This window comes from Apis mellifera, linkage group LG15, assembly GCF_003254395.2.
Source record: "Apis mellifera strain DH4 linkage group LG15, Amel_HAv3.1, whole genome shotgun sequence".
NCBI classification, from domain to species: Eukaryota; Metazoa; Arthropoda; class Insecta; order Hymenoptera; family Apidae; genus Apis; species Apis mellifera.
In genome coordinates, this window is record NC_037652.1 from 5,419,604 (window position 1) to 5,439,931 (window position 20,328).

The following is a 20,328-nucleotide window of genomic DNA, read 5'->3' on the forward strand; positions in this document are numbered from 1 at the left end:
CGAGAGATAAAACGGGAATGGACCATATTGGAGCTAATTATCTGGAAGTCGGTCAAGGGTCGGTCACGGCGGGCAGTGGCGAGGTTCTGATAAGCATCTTGAGACCTATCTGCCGATCGATGGAAAGGGATGGTGGAAGAAGCGTCGAGATGTGGATGTTGGTTAACCTAGAAATGATCGTATTTTAGAAACACGGATGAGAGGACGCGACAAACGTTTGCGAATATTCGGGATAAAGGTATAACGCCTGTTGTAATTCTTGGATTTATGGGGGATGACCATCGGCGAGGACGGAAGGATGCGATGTTTGTAAGAAAGTTTGTTCGGAAAATGAGTTTTTAAATCGATTATTTAAAGATTTACAGACACCTTTTATAAAATTTATATAGATATTTTTATATTCGTTTTCTTTCTTTTCAAGGATAGAAGCGAAAAATGATTGTCGTTTCGTAGCAATCGAAATTTCCATCGATAAATGATGCATTTAAAATGCATCTCAATCATTCATAGTATAACATTGTGTGTAGGATTAAAAATCGAATATTTCTTCTCGGATTCATGGAAAGTACGCGTATAAATAGATGGCGAAAAAATAGAATTTTAAATTCGTGATCGATCAGTATCATTTCGAACGCGTAATGCGTCGTATGAAATAATCGATGACAGGGATTGCATGCCGCGTTCCTCCAATCCGTTAATAAAAAATCGAGTATTCGAGTTGGAACGGCGAGTTCAGTCTGCGGTTTCATCGAACGCCGATTAATATCTGACGCGATTTTCATTTTTCGAATTTATCGAAAAAAGCGCGGATCCATCTCTCTCCCGGCCGTAAGATTAAACGCCGCGAGTCGCGCGCGTTTCCCTTGAACGCGCGGTTCCAATTTTGAACAGGAATTTTACGGTCGCGGGTATTTTTCTTTTTTCCCGTGGCGCGCGGTCTAAAACCGCTCGTGGTCTCCGGCGGACAAAGAATCGTATTTTTAACCAGCCCTCGTCCGCTGCACCTTCTGGCAGAAAGAAATTTTCTCGTTTGCGAGGCAGAGAGAGAGAGAAACATTTCAGATTTAATTTCATCCTTTCCTCGTGACATTTAACAACAAGAATTCCAGAAGCGTCTTCTTAATTAATTTCAACCTTCTTCAATAAAAATAATCAATATTTGAAGGAATTATCAGTAATAATTCCAAATATATTTGGAAATATGAACAATGCGATTTAATCACAACGATACGACTCTGAAACGAATAAACGATAATCGTTAATGAAAAAGAGAGTCTCAAGGTTAAGTTACGTGCAAATAAATCAAACAGTTCAATTAGGGAGAAGGTTAACGGTGGAAGGGAGAAAAAGTCGAATTAATTTCGACGGACAAAAAGAGAGAGAGAGTTGGAAATAAGCGGCACGAGTACAAATCACTCGAGAAACAACGAAACTTTGGAGCAGAAATTGCTCGGCAAGAGCTATCGTAAATTCATTTCGAGCGTGCCGCGTAATTTCGCCGCTCCCGCCCGCCCCACCGCTACTCTAAATATTTTTCCGCCTCTCTACACTCCAAAGCCGGAAATTTAAAAGCTCCACCCGTGCAGCCACGCGCGCGCCGGCTAATTGTCAGGCTCGATGATCCGCTTTCCCTGCCTCCACCCGATAATCCAATTTCACGATTACGCCATCGATGCGCGCGCCCGTACGTTTTCCGCGTGAATTTTCCGCCCGACGTTTGCCGCGAAATCGTGACGAAACGTACAGTATCGTTAGCCGAATCCGTTCGAGTCCGTGGAATTCCGGTTACACGGGGGAAGGGAAAGGGGGTTGTTCCAGAGAGAGGAGGTCGAATTGCAAGGAAGCGAGTGTCAAAGAAGCGGCTAACGAAGGGAAAGTTAGCGTGGAAAATAGGCTATCCGAAACTGGAAGGGGATCGAGCTACAAAGGAAAGATCGTTGGGGAGGGTAAAAGTAAAACTACGCGCCACTCGAAATATAAGGGATGCAAGCGGTTCTCGAAGCAGAACTTGTTTTAAGGGGGGGGCGAGATTAGGCGAAAAGTTTGCTCGCGCCGATTGGAGAAAGTTGAGAGTCGCTTTTTTTTTTTAACGAGCAACAATTAAACCCTAAAGTTGGAAGGAAGGTCGTCGAGCAACTGTTTGTCCGGTTTCGAGATCGGCTTGCAAATTGCGAACTTTTCGCCGGTATATCGAGAGTTGCGGTAAATAAACGATGGACGAAATTTATCTGGGATGGGGATATCCTTTCCTTTTCGCAAAGAAGACCACTATTTTTCAAAGTTCGCCGACGTGGTGGAAACCGTCGAACGGTTTCACAAAGCTTGCCTCCGGCGCCGCGCCGTCTTCCGCTTCTTCTTCTCTCTCCGTTCTTCGCGCTACACTTTGCGCGGACGATACGGAAACAAAGTGAAAGAGATAGAGGGCGAGTTATGCAATTCTCAAGTTCGAATCCCAGTTTCCACGGTTGACAAGTTGTAAGAAAAGGAGAAGACATTTATATGTATTTATCGTTTAAACATCAGAGCGGAAGAAAATCGGACAGGAAACGAAATATATCTTATTTGTAAGTAAACAATTTAAACGTGAACGGCTTCATGAACGATATCTCATTTTTTTCTTTATCACGACACTTGGACGATCGAATTACAGACGTGTCATCGTTGAAAATTGGAGCGTTCGTATCGGAGGCGAGGATATTAGAATAATTGAGCGGAGGTTGGACAATGTCAAAGGGGCTGTCCGATGGACTGCGCGCGGTTGACAGGACGACGTTTCTGCCAGGATAACCTAATTTGCCTCCCTTTCGTCGAGGGTCGTGGATCGATGAGTGCGCGTCTCCGGCATCTTTTCACGTCCCCTAAGCTCGCTCGACCGCGACGGAACGCAGATCCGCGGGCGCAACGCGCATCCCCTTAGGGTCACTCGACCGATTCCGTCCCTCGTGCTGATTCGCTCGCCAGAATCGAGATGGATCTCGAAGTAAAATCATGTCGAGGGGACGAGAGAAAGGCTGGAATCGGGGAAACTCGTTGAGAATCGAATCGAGAAACGAAAAATGCCGCGGCACAAAAATAGAGAGAGAGGCGTCCTATCGAGTGCGAGAAGATTAATTTGCATGATAATACGATTATACGAGTTGTCACGTACGTAGATAAGATCGTATAACGTGAATGAAAGCAAAATTATCAGAAAGCTTCCTTTTTACTTACGAAGAACTGTTCGAACGAGAAGAGGAAAATCTTGTGACACGGTTTGTATTTCTTTATAATAAACAAACGACGTTCCTTAACGATTCTGCTTAAAGTCTGAGGCGCGAGAAAGCCAGGTGATTTATCCTTTTCATTTCTGGACAGGTCGGGTTGGAAATCTCGGTATCGTTGGAGCATTTCGTTCCCGAAAGAATCTCGATCTCTCTCGGGCGAGAGTGGTCGGCGACCTTTCTCGGGGATGCAGAAGCAAAAAAAGTCCCCGCTGGCCAAGGGCGAGCTGACAAATGGATGGGATTTAAGCGACGCAAACTGGGGAGGGAGCGTTTTTCATCGGGAAGAGGGAAGTGGGTGGAGGTTCTCCGCGCTTTAAGTAATTGCATCCCGGAGAGACAGCGGGCAAAGGGGGAGGAGGAGGGCATCGGTCGGGACAAACATTGTCGTCGACCGTGGAAATTCTTATCGATGACTTTCATAAATGTACGAACTCGGTTGTTCGACGTTGTGGAACGTTGGGAAAGGAGGGGGAGAGGGCATGGTGGAAGAGGTTGTGCTCGGTCAGGAGTCGTGGAAAAAGACAAGGTAAGGAGGGTGGTGGCCTTTCTTGCGGCGCACTCCCCTGGCGAGACCATTAGGAAGACACGAGGAAAATAATGATGGAACGTGGCCGTTTTCCATTTCTCTCTCTCTCTCTTTCTCTCTTTCGATTCGCTTCTTCTTGGATTTTGCGTTTAACGAGGAGATTTCACGAGGCGTTGACACGAGTTTTCACGATGCTTTAATGATTTTTCTTCTCCGATAAATGATAAATTGCACGATATACTTACCTTCGTTTTCAATTCGCGTATCGAAGTGTATCTTCAAAACTGACCTTTTTGAAAGAAGATATCGCAATTTTGAAAACCATTTTACAAAATCAGTTTCAAAATTATTTTGAAAAATAGATTAGAGGATGACATCGATGTATAATTTTCTAAAAGAGAACTATCTCGAAAGCGATCAAAATTCAATAATGACGCATGCCACTCTTTATCACGATGAATTCACTCTATCGTCAAATCCCCTATTATTGGTAAAACTTGAGAGATTGCTTAAATTTAGCTGAAAAAGATTTTCAAAAAGTATTTACGATCTCAACATCTCTTTCTCTTTCTCTCTTGCGCCAGCAAAGAAATGAATGGAATCGGCCACGAATAATCCCTAATAATTCCAAGTGATTTACCTCCGATGATATTTGTAGTACGCTCGATTCACCGCGAAATTATTATCTCACGGTGCGCGTCTGGCTTCGTCACAGAGACGGAGCGGAAGACGAAGACGAAACGTTTCGACCACGGACCGTGACTGACCCTTCGCCATGGTGGATCCATTAGGCGAGACACGACATGGGGAAAATAACGACAGACCGATCTCATCGGTTTCCGTACCCGCAAAAGCTGAGTGGGAAATTTCTTAACGACCCATGTATTTCTAACAGAAAAAGAGAGAAAGAGAATATGACTCGAGGCAATGCGAATTTTGTAAGAAGCATTAATTTCACGCGATCTTAGTGAATGATTATTAATAATCTATGATTATGCATTGCCAGTTTGTATTCTTCGATTGCAAATTCTCTTTGTAGATTCTCTGTGATGTTGTCTTTTATAAGTTCCAATGGACAGGAAATAATCCTTGATACCTCGAAACCATTAAATCATTTTTTTAAATTGCAAATATGATAAAATTAGGTATATTCTCGTTGATTTTTTACGAGGTCGAGGTTATCGTAGGGTTAAATAAGCGAAAATATTGCGCGGTACACTAACCATCGCTCATTCCTGAAATGAGCGATGAAAGGATCCTGGAAACTTTCCCCCCTCCCCGATCCTTCCTACCTTCCACGATTATTCCAAAGGCTTTATTCGCAATATGAGACCGCTATCTCCGCGGAAAGAAGGCACAAGGGACCGTTTCACCGTTTTAATGACGTACTCCGAGCTGGTTTATTATCTCTTCTATTTATTTCTTTCATTACCATCGTGAAATATTCAAACCAGGCCGCGGTTCTAACTCTCAATTCATCGTATTAAACATCGTTTGAAAATCGCGACAATTGCGACAATTCCATGCGAAGAAACCACGCCACGCATAAACCACACAAAGGATCTCCGAATCTTGAAAAAGCAGAATTTTCGAGTACACTTGCAATCCCTCTCTCCTCCACGCAACAACAACAGTCTCCAACGGTCTCGAACGGACCAAAAGGATAATCCAGTCGAGGAAATTACCGCGACGATTATTTAACCAGTGAGTGCACTCCTCGTGGTCTCTTTTCGGAAAAGAGACCTCGAAAAACCTAGACCGAATTACAACGTTCAAACGTTGCAACACGGGGTGAGCGTATTTTTTCCAACCGCGAGAATTAGCAAGTTTCATTACCGGTCGTGCGTGGAGGAGGAGGGTACAAAACACTCGACGCGTATTTTCGCGCGAGCGAGCGGTCAGCCTCGGCGGTGGAGAGATGAAAGAAGCGCGTTTAAACGCGTTTCGCTGTGTCCAGCCTCCTCGTTTTCCCTTTCAACACCGCTCTCCGCCCGTCTAATTAATTAAATGTAAACCTCCAAACCTCCCTCCCTCCCTCGCTCGCCCTCGTTTGGGATTCGAGAAGGGGTTCGAAAATTCCCGAGTCACTTATTCGCGTTTACCTAAGAGGACCGCGTTGGCGTCTTCGACGTTAATTGGCCTCCCTTCTTTCTATGAGTTACTGACGATTCCGCCTCGTCGTTTCACCTTTCTTTCCTGTTAATTGGCGGATTCCTCTTTCTCTCTTCGCAATTAATACTCGCCATTTCTAAAAGAGTCATCACTCGATATCAATATATATATATATATATATATATATATATATATATATATATATATATATATATATATTTTAACTGGAGAATATTTGAGACTTTAAAGAAATAGATTAAAAGTGTAAGAGGATATTAAGAAATTTTTCTAAATTCTAAAGGAAAAGAACGTTGAAGAGAAGGAACGTGGAAGGGAAATTCCTCGCGATTCCTAGAAACTGAGCCTCAGGATCGTTGGGACGAGTTGCCGCCTTTAATAAAAGCTTTAATAACAACGTGAAGCTAAGCCCGTATCATCCACCGACCTCGTATCCCGCCTCGGGCCAAAAAATTATACATTCGAGCTGCACGCGCCAGCTTGACCGCTTTATCTCCACCCGCAGCGGCCAATTACTTACCCTGGCGCGCCTCCAGACTTTGCCCCGGACTCGTAAAGCTCGGCCATCGGTGGCATCTCTTAATCCCATAAAAGGGTGAATCGCGAGTTATTGCCGGACAAGTTTAGGCCGCGCCTCGAGGCCGCGTTTTAAGCCAGAGGAGGGGAGTAACAAAACGTGGAATCAGCCGCTCATTATCATAAACGCGTAACCACCGTTAGGCCAGATTCGAGTTTTTGGAACGAGGCCAGTTAAAGATAGGTATTATTATTTTGGTATTTTGGAAAGCGAGGCGAGAAAAGATGCTTTGCCGAGGAAGAAGCGAGGAGAGGTGGTCGAGGATATATAAGGATGGAGGTGGATCGTTGGATCAACGCGGAGGATTTTTCGGGGTGAATTTGAAACGATGGAAACGATCGAGATTGGAGATGGAATCTTGGTGGTATCTTTTTTTCATACGGCCTGGTGAATTGATGGCCGGTTTGTGGGTCAGTTTCAGCGCGAGAGAATTTGATACGAACGTTGCCGGAATTCATCTTCGGGGAAGATCATCTTTGGAATCGGGAATATCAAGAAATGGAGAAGTGGAGAATATCAGGTTCGAATATTTCAAGAAGTGAAAAAGATTTAGGGAATTGGACTGAAGAAATGAGAATTTACTCTTTCGTGATACACTGTTTGTTATGTCTTCGAGTAAAGGAAAATATATATATTATGTAAAGTAACGTTTTTACCTTAAGAAAGTTACTTTTTAGGTACGGTGCTGCTCGAATTTCCGGTCACATCGTGAACCAACGACTCGTTCTCGCGGCAATCTTGGCCGTTAAAGCGTAACTCGGTCATTAAACGGGCCTCGTTCGTCGACTCGTCGCCACGCCATCAAAACCAAAGCGTTCCCTCTTTCTCTTCCCTTTTGGTTTAAACGCGCCATAAAACCATCCCCGATCACGAGAACGATCCTTCCACCGTTTCCTTTTCCTCCGGCTCCTTCGATCGTTCACCTTAATTGACCTATTCCAAGAAGGAATCGACGAGGCATGAGGCGATCCTCGTCCCATCCAACTTTTGATTTTTACAACAAAATCCGTATCCCCTTCAGGGACTACGTAATTGAATGTTTAATAGGAGATTTTTGAACTTCGTGAATCGTTGATATCGGGCTATGTAAGGGAGATACTTGTTAATTAGCTATTTAATTTTTCAGATTACTCGGCCCAACTTTTTGATAAAAGGCTTCTTTAATATGAATAACTCTTTATTCCTTGATATCCCCTTTCTCTTTCAGGATGCTTCATAAATAGATAAACTTTATCGTATTCTTCTCCCTCTCTATGTGAATGAAGCATTTAATTTTTTCTTTTTTTAAAAAAAAATATTATCCAACTTTGCTATTATTCAATTTTTCCTATATCTTCTACCCTTGTACAAATTTCATCCCCTATTTTCGAAGCACAGCGTACGTATACTCGATCTTCGTTAATCCCCTCGTAAGAAGGTCCGCGTCGACGAAATCAACGTCAATTTTTGGTCACGAAAGGTATCGTTCCCAGTTAAGAGATTGGCACCGCTGTCATCCTCGATCTTTGGCCCGAAACGGAAATATACATGGGAGAGCCCTCGCGTGTCTCACGCTCCTCTTGGCGCACAGAAGCCAAGATTTCTCCCCTCGCGCAACGAAAGGAGGCCTCCCTCCCGCCCGGACTAAATACCTTCGAGAAACGAAATTTTCCGTAATTAGAGAGGAAACAGGCCCCTTTGATCTACCCTCCGTTACCGTGGAGCACCGCGAACGAGCAAAGAGATTGCCCTTGCCGCCGATCGATCCAAATAATTGTACGGCCTCCCGAAATTTCCATAACGCGATGGAACGGCTGCCTTGCTTTGCTTTTACCGCCGGCTCGCAATTCGCCACAAATTTAGCCAACCGACCCGACCCACGTGTCCCATGAACCAAAGGTATCACCGATAAACGTCTCTCGTTACTTCGTTTATTCGATCAAGTTTTTTTATTGAATTTTTTCAATTGTCGCAGGGAAGAATTCGATATTATCGATTAATAAAGTAACGCATTTCTGTTATATTATTGATCGCGTATATTTCTTGTATATCTGTCAATCAATTAAATAAGTATCTCGATTCGGATATAAATATAGTATATATATAGATATTGGAGCTTTAGTTCGATATATACAGATTCGTTTGAACGACTTTCTAATAATTCCAACTCTTATTAAATCGCAATCCTATTTCGTGCGCCACGGGATATTAACACCGATATTCGTCCGTGAGAGCATCGTTCCGTCTCAGTCTCGAAGCGGCCGTTCGCTTGTTCAAAGTCTGAAAACTCCCGGCCAATTCCCAACCCGAGTTCGAATTCTCTTCAAGACCACAACTCTCGGCGAATAGATTTCTGCGAATCTCCCCTCCCCATCTTTTATATCTCTTCCCGGGGAAGGAGTAATTAGAGAGAAAAGTGGGGATTCGAGTTCGATTCCACCCTCGAAACCATTTCCATCGCGGTCAGTGGCCAAAGTTGCGGCGAGAAAAAAGTAAACTTTTAATTTATTTAAAACCCTCCCCCTAAGGGTGGCGAGAAGAGGGAGGGGACGGGTCGCGCGCTCTAATGAATTCTTATTCGATCCGTGGAATTAAAGAGGTCGCGGGGTGGATGAAAATCCAGGGAGGATGCAACTCGTGAAAAATTGGTGGGATGGGAGGGAGGATGGGAGAGATCAGGAGGGTGGATATCGTGTATTAGAAGTTACGTTTATCACGGTGTGGTGCGCGCAGTTTTCGAGACTATATAAGTTCACCCTTGTACAGGCTTCTTTCGCCACCCCATCTCTTCTTTACGATCGTGCCCGCCCATCGATCCGCGATACACCCTCGCCGAAAACCGACCACCTTTCGGGTTTCGACGTGGATTAACTTTCGGAAACGGAAGCCTTCCTCGGCGAATTGCGCTCACGCCATGCAATCTTGATAATTACGTCTTAATCCTTGTCACAATTTATACCAAAAAAGTTATTAGATATTATTTATACAATTTTCAATTGTGCAAATTTAAATCTTTTTTTCTAAAGAGCAGGTGCAACAGAATCGAACGAGAGTTGAACAAGCAGGAAAATGGCCAAAGTTATCGGACGTTATTTATTGAATTTTCAATGATGGAATTCCTAATATTTAAATCTTTTTTTCTAAAAAAGAAGTAAAAGAATTAAATAATCAGAAAGATAGCCAAAATTATCAAATATTATTTATTGAATTTCCAATGATGAAATTCTTAATATTTAAATCTTTTCTTCTAAAACAGAATTAAACAAGTAAGAAGATAGCGAAAGTTATCAGATGTTATTTATTGAATTTCCAATGATGGAATTTCGAATATTTAAATCTTTTCTTTTAAAACAGAATTAAATAATCAGAAGATGGCCAAAGTTATTAGATATTATTTATTGAATTTCCAATGATGGAATTCCGAATATTTAAATCTTTTATTCTAAGGAGGAAGTAAAAGAATTAAACAATCAAAAAGATGGCCAAAATTATCAGATATTATTTATTGAATTTCCAATATTTAATGAAATTCCGAATATTTAAATCTTTTATTCTAAAGAGGAATATAATAACGAAGTGATTGAACAACCAGGAAGATGATGGTATTATCAACGTTACAAAAATAAATCAGGAAGTCGCATCACGATTTTTACACAGCATCCCGAAACAATCGATTCTCATGATAGAAATTGGGCGAGAGATTGAAGGAAAACATAGCTTCTCACATTCCATGGTTCGTAGCATGGAGAATCCTGTTACCCCCAAAGGTTTTGCCTGATAATTGGCTTCGATTCGTACATCCATCAACTTTCCGCCCCTTCTTCCTCCGGTGTGGACAAATATTTTCTTCTAATATCTCGAGGACGGGTCCTTCCTTTGAGGAGCGAGGAAATTCAGTAGAAACGGGCGGGAATCGTCAGGCATGAGATTATCGTTCGACTGACAACGTTACTAGTACTCGTCTTGCACGAACGAAGTTTCGCAATATCAAAGGTACAGATGTGTATTTTTTTCGAGCTAATTGATAAAAAATCGCCCATTAAATTAAATAATTAAAATTATCGACCTTAGAATTTCAAAGTTCTATTATTTTTACGAACGAGATTACGTTTATTGACAATATATTTCTAGAATTTTAAGAAATTATACGAAAAGATACTATAAGGGTTAATTAATTGGTTTCGCAAATTGATTTTCAAAAAAATAAATTTATAATTATAAAAAATAACACATGTGATACATAATAATAATTTATAATACAAAAATTAACTTAATTAAAAAAAATTATATTTTTTTCTATTCTAATTATAATTATATTTTATTTCAACTTAGAGATGTTTTTCCATACTTATCAGAAAATAATAATAATTACACAAATGTGTAAATGAAAATGTAAATAAAGAAAATACGTAAAAAAAAAACGTAAGAAAAAGGGAAAAAAGGGAGAAGACAAAGAAAATCACATCAGATTTTAAAAAACAGAAAATTTCAAAATAGTCTGGACATAGTGGTGATACGCCGGATATACTTTTTACGTCGGTATGATCCAATTTTATTCCCATAATATTTTCTGCAATGCAAAAAAAAAAAAAAATAAATTTGTTATCGTTTCTTTTCAGAGAAAATATATAGTTAATGAGAGAAGCATGTGTATATATATATATATATATATATATATATATATATATATATATATATTTAATTTAAAAAAAGAAAAACATTTATCAGACAGATAGATACAATATAGAGAAAGCAATCGATAACAAAATCATGGAAGCTATCACCTGTTCCGTGCCTGACTCATCTTTAGTTATCATCTTTTTTTTAAAGAACTCTTCGTCCGTGACTTCCGCGATCCAATTGATGTAGAAATAAACATCCGCGTAAACGCCAGGGGTACGTGGACGGGCGCAACCGTTTCCACCGGAAACTACACCGGTTAACTCGCCGTTACACATCATACCGCCTCCAGAATCACCCTGGTGATCAAAAATCAAATCGTTTAATATGGAAAGAACTTTAAATTAAATTCTTCGACGACGAGTTTACGATTTCTTTTGGGGACTCGATAAGAAAGAAATTCTTTCGCGCGGATGATTAATCCATCTTTGGATTATATTATTCGAAAGTAAACTATGATACGATCTCGTTAAATTTTTCTTTTTTCCGTTAAGAGTCAAGTTTAAATTTTTAACGAAAAGTTTTCGCAAAAGTTACTTGGCAAGAGTCTTTTTGACCCTCCATGTATCCAGCGCAAATCATCCCTGGCGGGAAGTCTGTTATGTTCTCCAAAAGTTTCTTGCACAAGTCACGGCTCATCAGTGGTAAATCCACGAACATAAGATCCTCGCTCGTCACATGATCATTCTGGAAGAGGAACGAGATGATGAAAGTTTAAACAAAAGATAAATAAAAAAAAAAAGAATAATCGATGAAGACGATATATATAAGGCATATAATGATTTACTTCGCTTGGATAACCCCATCCTGCCACCTGACAGATCGTCGTTGGAATAGCGGTATGATCCGGCAAAGGGGCTATGTTCACTTCAGGTGTCAAATTGAACGATATTTTGAGCTGGAAAACGGACATTTTATGTAAAAATAAAAAAGTTTACAGAGCAAGTTGATAGATTTGCAAAAAGATCAATACAGTGAGGATAGTTATGTCGTTCTCTAACGTCTCTCTATTGAAATTTGGATGAACGTGGATCTTTTCCACGCCCCTTCTCTGACCAGTCGAGGTTGGCTGCCAGAGTCGAAGTTCACCGGCAACTATAGTGATCATCCACGGTTGTATTTGTACATTTCTATGAAAACCAGATTGATACAACAATGAATAATTTGACATTTAATAATTGATATCTCTTATCGTGAAAATTTTCTACATATATTTCAAGTTTGATTTTGACATTGAAATATTCGTAACTCACTTATCGAACATACAATGGGCAGCTGTGAGAACGTATTTTTCGTGTATCAACGATCCTCCGCAAAAATGTACATTGCTGTGAGTTTCTCTCAAGGATACCTACGTAACAATTCAAGAGAAAATAACAATAGACTTTTTTTTCTTGAAATATCTAATCGATTATATGTAATCACAATGGATTGATAAAAAAATATATATATATATATATATATATATATATATATATATACATATACACGTATAAAACGAACAATAACGTATCGAGGAACATTCGAGAAACGAAAATGTTTCTACAACACATATACCTGATAAGGAAATTGTCTCAAAGTTGCTTTCGATCCGTTAACTATACGACCAATCAGATCATAAATCGTCCATTCTATTTCTGGATTCGGATTCGAACTAGTCTCTGGATTAATCGATTGTGTATCGATGTCTAGAAATAATTTTTAATGGATGAAACGAATAATATTATCATAATATACGTCGATATAATTTATTAATAAATTAAGTAAAAAAATGACATTGTCAGATATTTATCAAACTATTAAATATTTATCAACATTTTATCAACTTACCAATCGTCAAATAAGTTGTGGCAAACAAGAATCCTAAAGCGAAAGAAGTTAACGATATCTTCCTTCGGTAAACTAATCGTTTCTGTATCAATCCCCTTGTAATGTGTTCTAGTTTCATTTTCGAAATTTCACCATCAAAAAAAGTGATCCTCTTCCATCGACTATTCTTCACGAATTGATAATACGATTAGAAATACAAAGCATTTATCAAGTATTATCTCTATTATCAAATGATATCTTTTATCTAAAATAAAATAACAAGTTATCGAAGAGATTATTAATTACATTAAAATTATTAAAGAAAGGAATCTTCAAAGGGATTATAAGAGGATTACTAGGAATAACTTTCGAATATAATTATAGGAGGAATAACTTTCGAGTATAATTACTTTTCACGCGTAAAGATAATCGTTTATAAAAATTTGCGCTTGAAAATTTATTCGAAATGATCGTATTAGATAACGATAAAATCTAATAACTCTAAATCTAATAAGTAGCTACGTGATTTTTATCACTTGTTTAGAAATTGAAATTGTCTTAATGATATTGAATATATAGACTTACTGAATAACGATAATCAATATTAATCCAAGTTGCATAGATTTTAAATCTTATCATCGGTTATCACTCATTCGTGTAAGTAATAATTTATTTCGTAGAAAATCTCACATAGAATAATATTTATACCCGAATATGCGAAACAACAATAACAACATTCGATTCGACGCGTGCATTCGCCTACCTGCTTATTACACGTTGATAAACGATCTTAAATCAAAGGACTTTCGCATCATTGATTTTTAATTAATTTCGCCAACAACAAATCTTGTTTCCAACGAGAGTTTCGCGATGAATCAAAACTTGATCCGGATAGAAGATCGAGTGACGGAGAACAGGTGGTTAACCGTACGTGCAAGTTCAAGAAATCTAATTTTTGAATATCGATCAAATCCTCCATCATCCTCCAGGTACGAATTAACGTCGCGTATAATTGAGTGAACGATCGAAGTGAATCACGCTTTCGAGCAATGAATTAAATTAATGATGGGATCGAGTTCAATACCCGTTATATATATATCCAAGTCGAATCCAAACACGTGCAAAGACTCGTTTCGTATTTAATTCGAGAGAGGAAGCGTTAGAAGTTGAGTATTTATCAGTCTGGAAAATTTTACAAGTATTTGGATAAACTAGGAATATTAAATATTCTGTTCGGATTCGAATCAAGCGAATTGCCTATAAAAGATTCGGATTCTCTCTCGTCCTGTGTCAAAACTTATCTACGGATATGTTTGATTCCATCCGTGAAATTGCACGGATTCGAATCAGAAACCGGTATATAATATATATATACACGTTTGCTCGGTCGATATTAAAGGATAAATTAATCGAAGCGATTACCGGAGGGAAATAAATATTCATGAAAGATTCGAACGTTAAGGCTTAACGTTGTTTCCGTCAATTATCACTTCGTTTCAGAGCGTCGCTTATCAAACGAATTATTAACGAGCCTGAGCTCGAAACAACCGGTTATTGATTTTTATTTATTATTTTAAATACGAGATCCGGAATTTATTTACGAGCAAGCTTTCCTGAGCATCCCTTCGTTACTTTCCAATCTCAATTGATAATTCTTTATTAAAGTCATTTCTACGATAAAAAGAAAAAAATGCAAGCAAGTGCACTGATATAATCAACGTCGGTGATAAGAATTTTCTTATCTTAGGGCTAATGATATACGGTTCATATATACGTACGCTTTCATTTCGAGAAGAATAAAAAGATGGAGTCGCGTTTCCAATTTTTTATTGCGATATTCTCAAGGATTCTCTTATTGAAACACAGATCAATCATGTACGAAGAAATTCTTCAAATTCTTTTCCCCGCAATCTCCCCGTCTATCTTCGACGCATAAAATTGGCGCACTTTCTCTGGCAATAAAGGGGAGGGGAAAATTTTGCGAGAGACGTTTCAAACATCCCATTTTGATCTTGATCCCTCTCTCGACTCGTCCTCTGTTTGTAGGAAGAAAAACAGTCTAACCAGATTATAATTTCCTGCCTTCTCGTTTCGAGAGCCTCCCTCTCGTTTCGTCCGCCAACTTTCATCCCTGGGGGGGGGGAGAGGGGAGAGGGTTCTTCCGCGAATCGATAAACAAAACACGCGGAGCGTAAACAAGCAGCCGCGTAATATTTCCTCGGTATCTCGGCTACGTCCCGCAAACACCAATCCCGGCGAGTAAATTCCGTTCGACGGATCCTCAAACATTCCGCGGAACGATCCTGCGCGCCAAATCTCCTCTTCCCGCGATCAAATTTCCTCGAGACTTTTTTCCAACGAGGAATCGGAGAAGAAGGAAATCGACATTTCGTGAAGTATCAAATATCTTGTTCTCGTTTAAGCGGGATCTTAAAAATTAAATCTGTAAGGAAATGTTTTCGCTAGTCTCAAAAGAAAACAATTTAAATCCCTCGCTTTATACATTCAGAATATTATATTTATATCGTCAATCAAACGAAGATTTATTGAACTTGTGATATTCGCAAAGAAATTCTTTTCGCTAGTACGAATATCGATATTCCTCAATCAAAGGTCAAAATTTCAATTACTTTCCAAATACTTTCCAAACGAAATTTTCTTGGCAAATTGCAGCGTGTATCGAGACACTTTTAAATTACACCTGTTACTCCAAATCATTCCAAACCTCTTCAAAACTTTCCTTTCGAGACAAACAAAAAAAGAAAGAAAGAAAATCTCGTTTAATCGCGATTGAAAACAATCCTCTTTACGGGGAACGGCGCGAATCGGTTGGAGCAGTTAATTAGCATGGGGTGTAGCGAGGGGTGGTCGCGATCGAACGCGGTGGCAACGAACGGCCCGGGGCTCTCGATCGGTCTGTTAGCCGCGCGGAGATTGTACACAGGGGTTGTAGGTGGTTGTACGCGGGGGGTTCCTTCGAACACGCGGGGATGGGTAATGGTGGTTCCTATCAGCTCTGTACACTCTCTGCTGCGCTCCCCGTCACGAGCAACGATATTCCGGTGAGTTACGCCGATGGTACCTGAAACGCGCGGCCACTTTGCATATTGGATACTCGTTCTACGGGGCTATCGGGCCCCGCGTCTTTCCGACACGTCGAGAAAAATCTTTTCAAAGTTTCGTGGATATTTTTTTCTTATTCTTTTCGATTAATATAAATTCGATTCGAGCTGGTTCTTTTTAAACTTTCTTTATACGTGGATGGATTCATGTAAATATTATTATAATATTGTCTGTAAATATTATTATTATTATTTTTTTTCAATTAAATTTTGGACGATCATCGTTTCGATCATTATTGAATTATAATAATTCTTGTAAGAATCTTTTTGTAGAATTCGTTTTTTTTTTATCTGGACCTTGCAGTTGATAGATTTATGGATGAATGCGATATACAATGTACACCGTGTATAAAATACGGAACTTTCATTCGAAAGTTTCTGTCGTCCTCTTTTCTTTTTTTTTTCCTTGACCTCCTCTTCGATTATTCTTCGCTTATGAAAGTTCTTTTCTTTTTTGAATTAATTTTTTCAGACCTTGCAACGGACGGATTTATGGATGGATGTAACGATAAAGCATGTACAGCGAGTATAAAATACGAAACTTTCGTATTCGAAAGCACCTCTCGCCTCTTGAGCCCGTTTCTTCGACGTGTCATTTTCCTCCGAGTTTCGTGTTGTAAAAAAAAATCCCTTTACACAACGCGAACCAACGATAAAAAGAAAAAAACTCGCTCGCGGTAGAAATTTTTCTTCTTCGAATTAATCGAATCGCAGAATGAATTATTGATTTATGGAACCTTCCATTTGGAAAGTTGAATTACTCTTATTCCATTCCGACACTGGGAACATTTATACAACCGCCTTCTCCAAGCATTTCTCCCCTCTCTCTTCGTCCTCACTCCTCCGTTCAACTCTTCTCCTTCGCCGCCACGTCTCTCCTACGTGCCGGGCTGCCTCCGTGCTACCTCCGCTCGATTTCTCGTAGCCGGATCGAGGAATCATTCTCGATGGAACCGAGGATAATGTTTATGGGATGTAATGATAAGGAATGCCGTCTCTTGGGTCTATCCCCCAACCCTTTCCAAAGTTATTTGGTTACGGTTGCCGGGATACACGACGCGTACGTGTGTGTACACGTACACGTAACGCGCACAGTCATCGATTCTGCTTCCTCGTCGTCCTCGTTCTGGATCCAACGTTGTTGTGCTCTTAACGCAACAACAACATGCGAGTAAAATAATAACGATCGATCTAGAAGTAGAAAAGGAATCGGGATAAATATATATACGTTGAAAATCGAAGGACGAACTTGTTCGAGGAGAATTATCTTATTTCCGCAAACAACATTCTTTAACGCGAATAATAAAAAAAAAGGAGAAGCCTCTGATTCAAGATTGTATTCATCATTTATGAAACACGAATGAAAAAGCAATTATTATAAAATTCTTGTTATAATACACCCTCGAGGCAAGTTGGATCGAGTCAAAGGATACGATAACCTTTCGCTTCTCTTCCTCCCCGCCCGTTTCTCAAAGCCAACTAAAAAAAGGAAAAAAACCAATTATCATGCAATAACATTGTCCGACCTTGAAGCCACGTTGCACGACACATCGATCAAGTTTGGAAGAAAGGAACACTCCAACCCATCGAAAATATTCGAGAGGATCGATTTTTACCGGTCTACGAGGTAAAACGCCATGGCGATGGATGGCTACGACCTTGACAAAGTGGCGAACCCACGACCCTATTCATCCGGTCCTCCCCTCCTCCTCCTCCTCCCACCTAATGCCGCGGGCGCAACAGCGGGGCGTGGAAAGAGGAAGAAGACAACCTTGACTCGAGTGCAACCAGTTAAAGGGCCGTTCAAGGTCTACCAGACGGTTCCCAGTCCATCGTCTGGCGGCCGGGTTGGCTGTGTTGGGTTGGCTCGTTCGGTCGTTACGCTCCGCCAAGTGGACGACGGATGGAAACAGGCAGAACGGAACCTTTTCCGTTCCCCATGCAAACACCGTTTTACTTGGCCAACTGAAATAACGATCGGTGTGTTTCTTTTCTCCCTTCGATCAGATGGAAGCCGGAGTTAATTATCGGAACCTTTCGAAAATCGATTTCCGCTTCCTTCTGCTTGCGTTTCGTCCCTCCGACGGTTCGACGTAATTATTGAACGTCCAATCCTTTGCCGATCAAATTCAAACGGAACGTTAGGCAATGTTTGGTCGAGAATTCGAGGAAAAGTATATAACAAGATGGGCTGGTTTTGATCTTCCTTTTTAATTTGTATAAGAAAAAGAGCTTCGAGATGTTTCAACAACAACAACGACGACGACAAATTTGAAATGACACATTATAAGTTTTACACAAATTATATAAATTAGGCAAGGAAATTTTTCTTGGTCTAAAAATTTAACAAAGAGATATTATATATTTTTCTTTTCTTTTCTAAGAATATCCTTAAAAAAAATTTTCTCCATAAGTGGGACACTTTCGGTGCACATAGATTCGTGGATGAAAAATTATTAAAATATTCTGTATGATGTATCGTTGAATTTGAGAGGTAAAAGTCGGATGATGGAGGACGCTTGGCGAAGGTTGAATATTGTATGGATCTCGTCACACTTTCATCTAGATGGGACGAGCTCTCGTCGCTCGGCCGAGCTTTCCCCTCCAGCTTTTCCCTTCGATGGAAGTGCTCGTGACGGGTGCCGGTATGTGGCAATCGAAGCTCTTTTCCTCCGCTGCGAAATTGGGTTGCGCCTCTTTCCACTCTTGCCTCCTCGATGGCTGCCGTTAACACGCGATTCTCTCTTCCTTCCCGACTCGTGACGCGTCCCAAAATTGCTCGATCGCAAAAGAAAGGAAGGAAGAAGAAGAAGAAGAAGAAGTACGACGTACCACGCAACGTGCAGATGTAGCGAGGCGACAATTATCATACGTTAAAAATTGGAGAAGCACGGTTACGTTGAGAGGAGGGACGGTGCAAATTTAACGACGCATAATATCGAAAAATAAGAGGGAAAAGTGTCGCCCGATTTCGGATTCCTCCCGGCCTGCCCGCTCGTAAATAACGCTTCGATTTTAACCAACAACCTCGGCTCCGCTCGTACCATTTACATAATTCTCAATATTACGAGGAGATACGTTAACCTAATGGTTATTCGTTCCGCCATGCTCGTCCATTTTCCATAGATTTCGCTCGCTACGCCACGGAGGATTATATCGTATTACGATGGGTTTTAATCTTTTCTCGTATGTTTGACTAATGATTTTCCGATGACCGTCTCTCGTACAATGGACGAAGAGGAGGAGGAGGAGGAGGATGCCTCTTAATCCTCGGCGAGAAGAAACTTGCTCGAATGAAACGTTTATCCGCCGCGTGTCATTAATCGCGCGATGCCGCGTTTGTCGGTCCAATTTCTCGATCGATGGCTCGTTACCTGGAATCGATTATGAAAAACTGTCGGATGCAAACGATACAAGATTTGGTATCTGATTCCTGGTGAGCTGATCATCGTTATTCCAAGAGAGGAATAATTTTCAGAGGCACGATCGAGTTGAAACTGTAATCTCGATTCGAAACGCGTACGCGAATTCGGCGTCTCGTGGAAAGTACGTATCCGGCGAGTTCTTATCCGAGTTGAATTAAATTTAAACCTCTGTCGGAGAAGGAAGGCTTAATCCCTTTTAGACTAACGGAGGGAGCGAAACAAGTCACTGACACCCAATTAGAAACATAAATCCTGGAACAGCCACACCCATTTATCTCGAGATAAAAATAGGACGATCGTCGAGAGATCGTTGCCATCGAAATTCCGATCGAGACCCTTTCGATCCTAAACAAAATTTCTTTCTCTCTCTTTCTCAAGTCTTTTTCGTCCCTTTCTCTCCATTCGTTGTAACACGATATTTCTATTTTTATTTATTTATTTAATATCACGTTAAAGAGTAACTTAATTTCTCCCCTCGAATTTGAAAAGTAAATAAATAAATGGAATAATAATCATAATCAATCTTTCCATAAATGTGAAAAATAAAGAATATACGGAACAATGTTTCCCCGTACGAATATACTTTAAAAATTGTGGCTGTGTCCGTCGATGACAGGTGACCTGGCAACAGAAACAATCGAAAGGAGTAAAATTTCACACCTGCCCGTCCGACTCGCCGTTGAAATTCAAGTTCGCCGAAAAGGCGGCGAGAAGAACAGGCAGGCAACCGCAGGATCCAATCCTTGGCCCGTGCGTCATCGTGCCGGCTCGCGAGACTCGCCGAGCTTATTCCTGCTGTTCGTGTTACGTAACAGAG

The 20,328-nt window shown here is 40.4% G+C and overlaps 1 protein-coding gene across 1 annotated transcript; it reads right to left on the reverse strand.

Moving 5' to 3' along the window:
- Nucleotides 1–10,663: 10,663 nt before the first annotated feature.
- LOC408534 (trypsin) lies at nt 10,664–13,177 on the reverse strand. The gene is made up of 8 exons (XM_016916502.2): nt 12,986–13,177; nt 12,713–12,843; nt 12,409–12,506; nt 12,129–12,285; nt 11,943–12,053; nt 11,693–11,842; nt 11,260–11,454; nt 10,664–11,045 (listed from the first exon to the last, which is right to left on the reverse strand). The coding sequence occupies exons 1-8, from the start codon at nt 13,101–13,103 to the stop codon at nt 11,028–11,030; spliced, it is 978 nt and encodes a 325-aa protein (XP_016771991.1). The 5' UTR covers nt 13,104–13,177; the 3' UTR covers nt 10,664–11,027.
- Nucleotides 13,178–20,328: the final 7,151 nt, after the last annotated feature.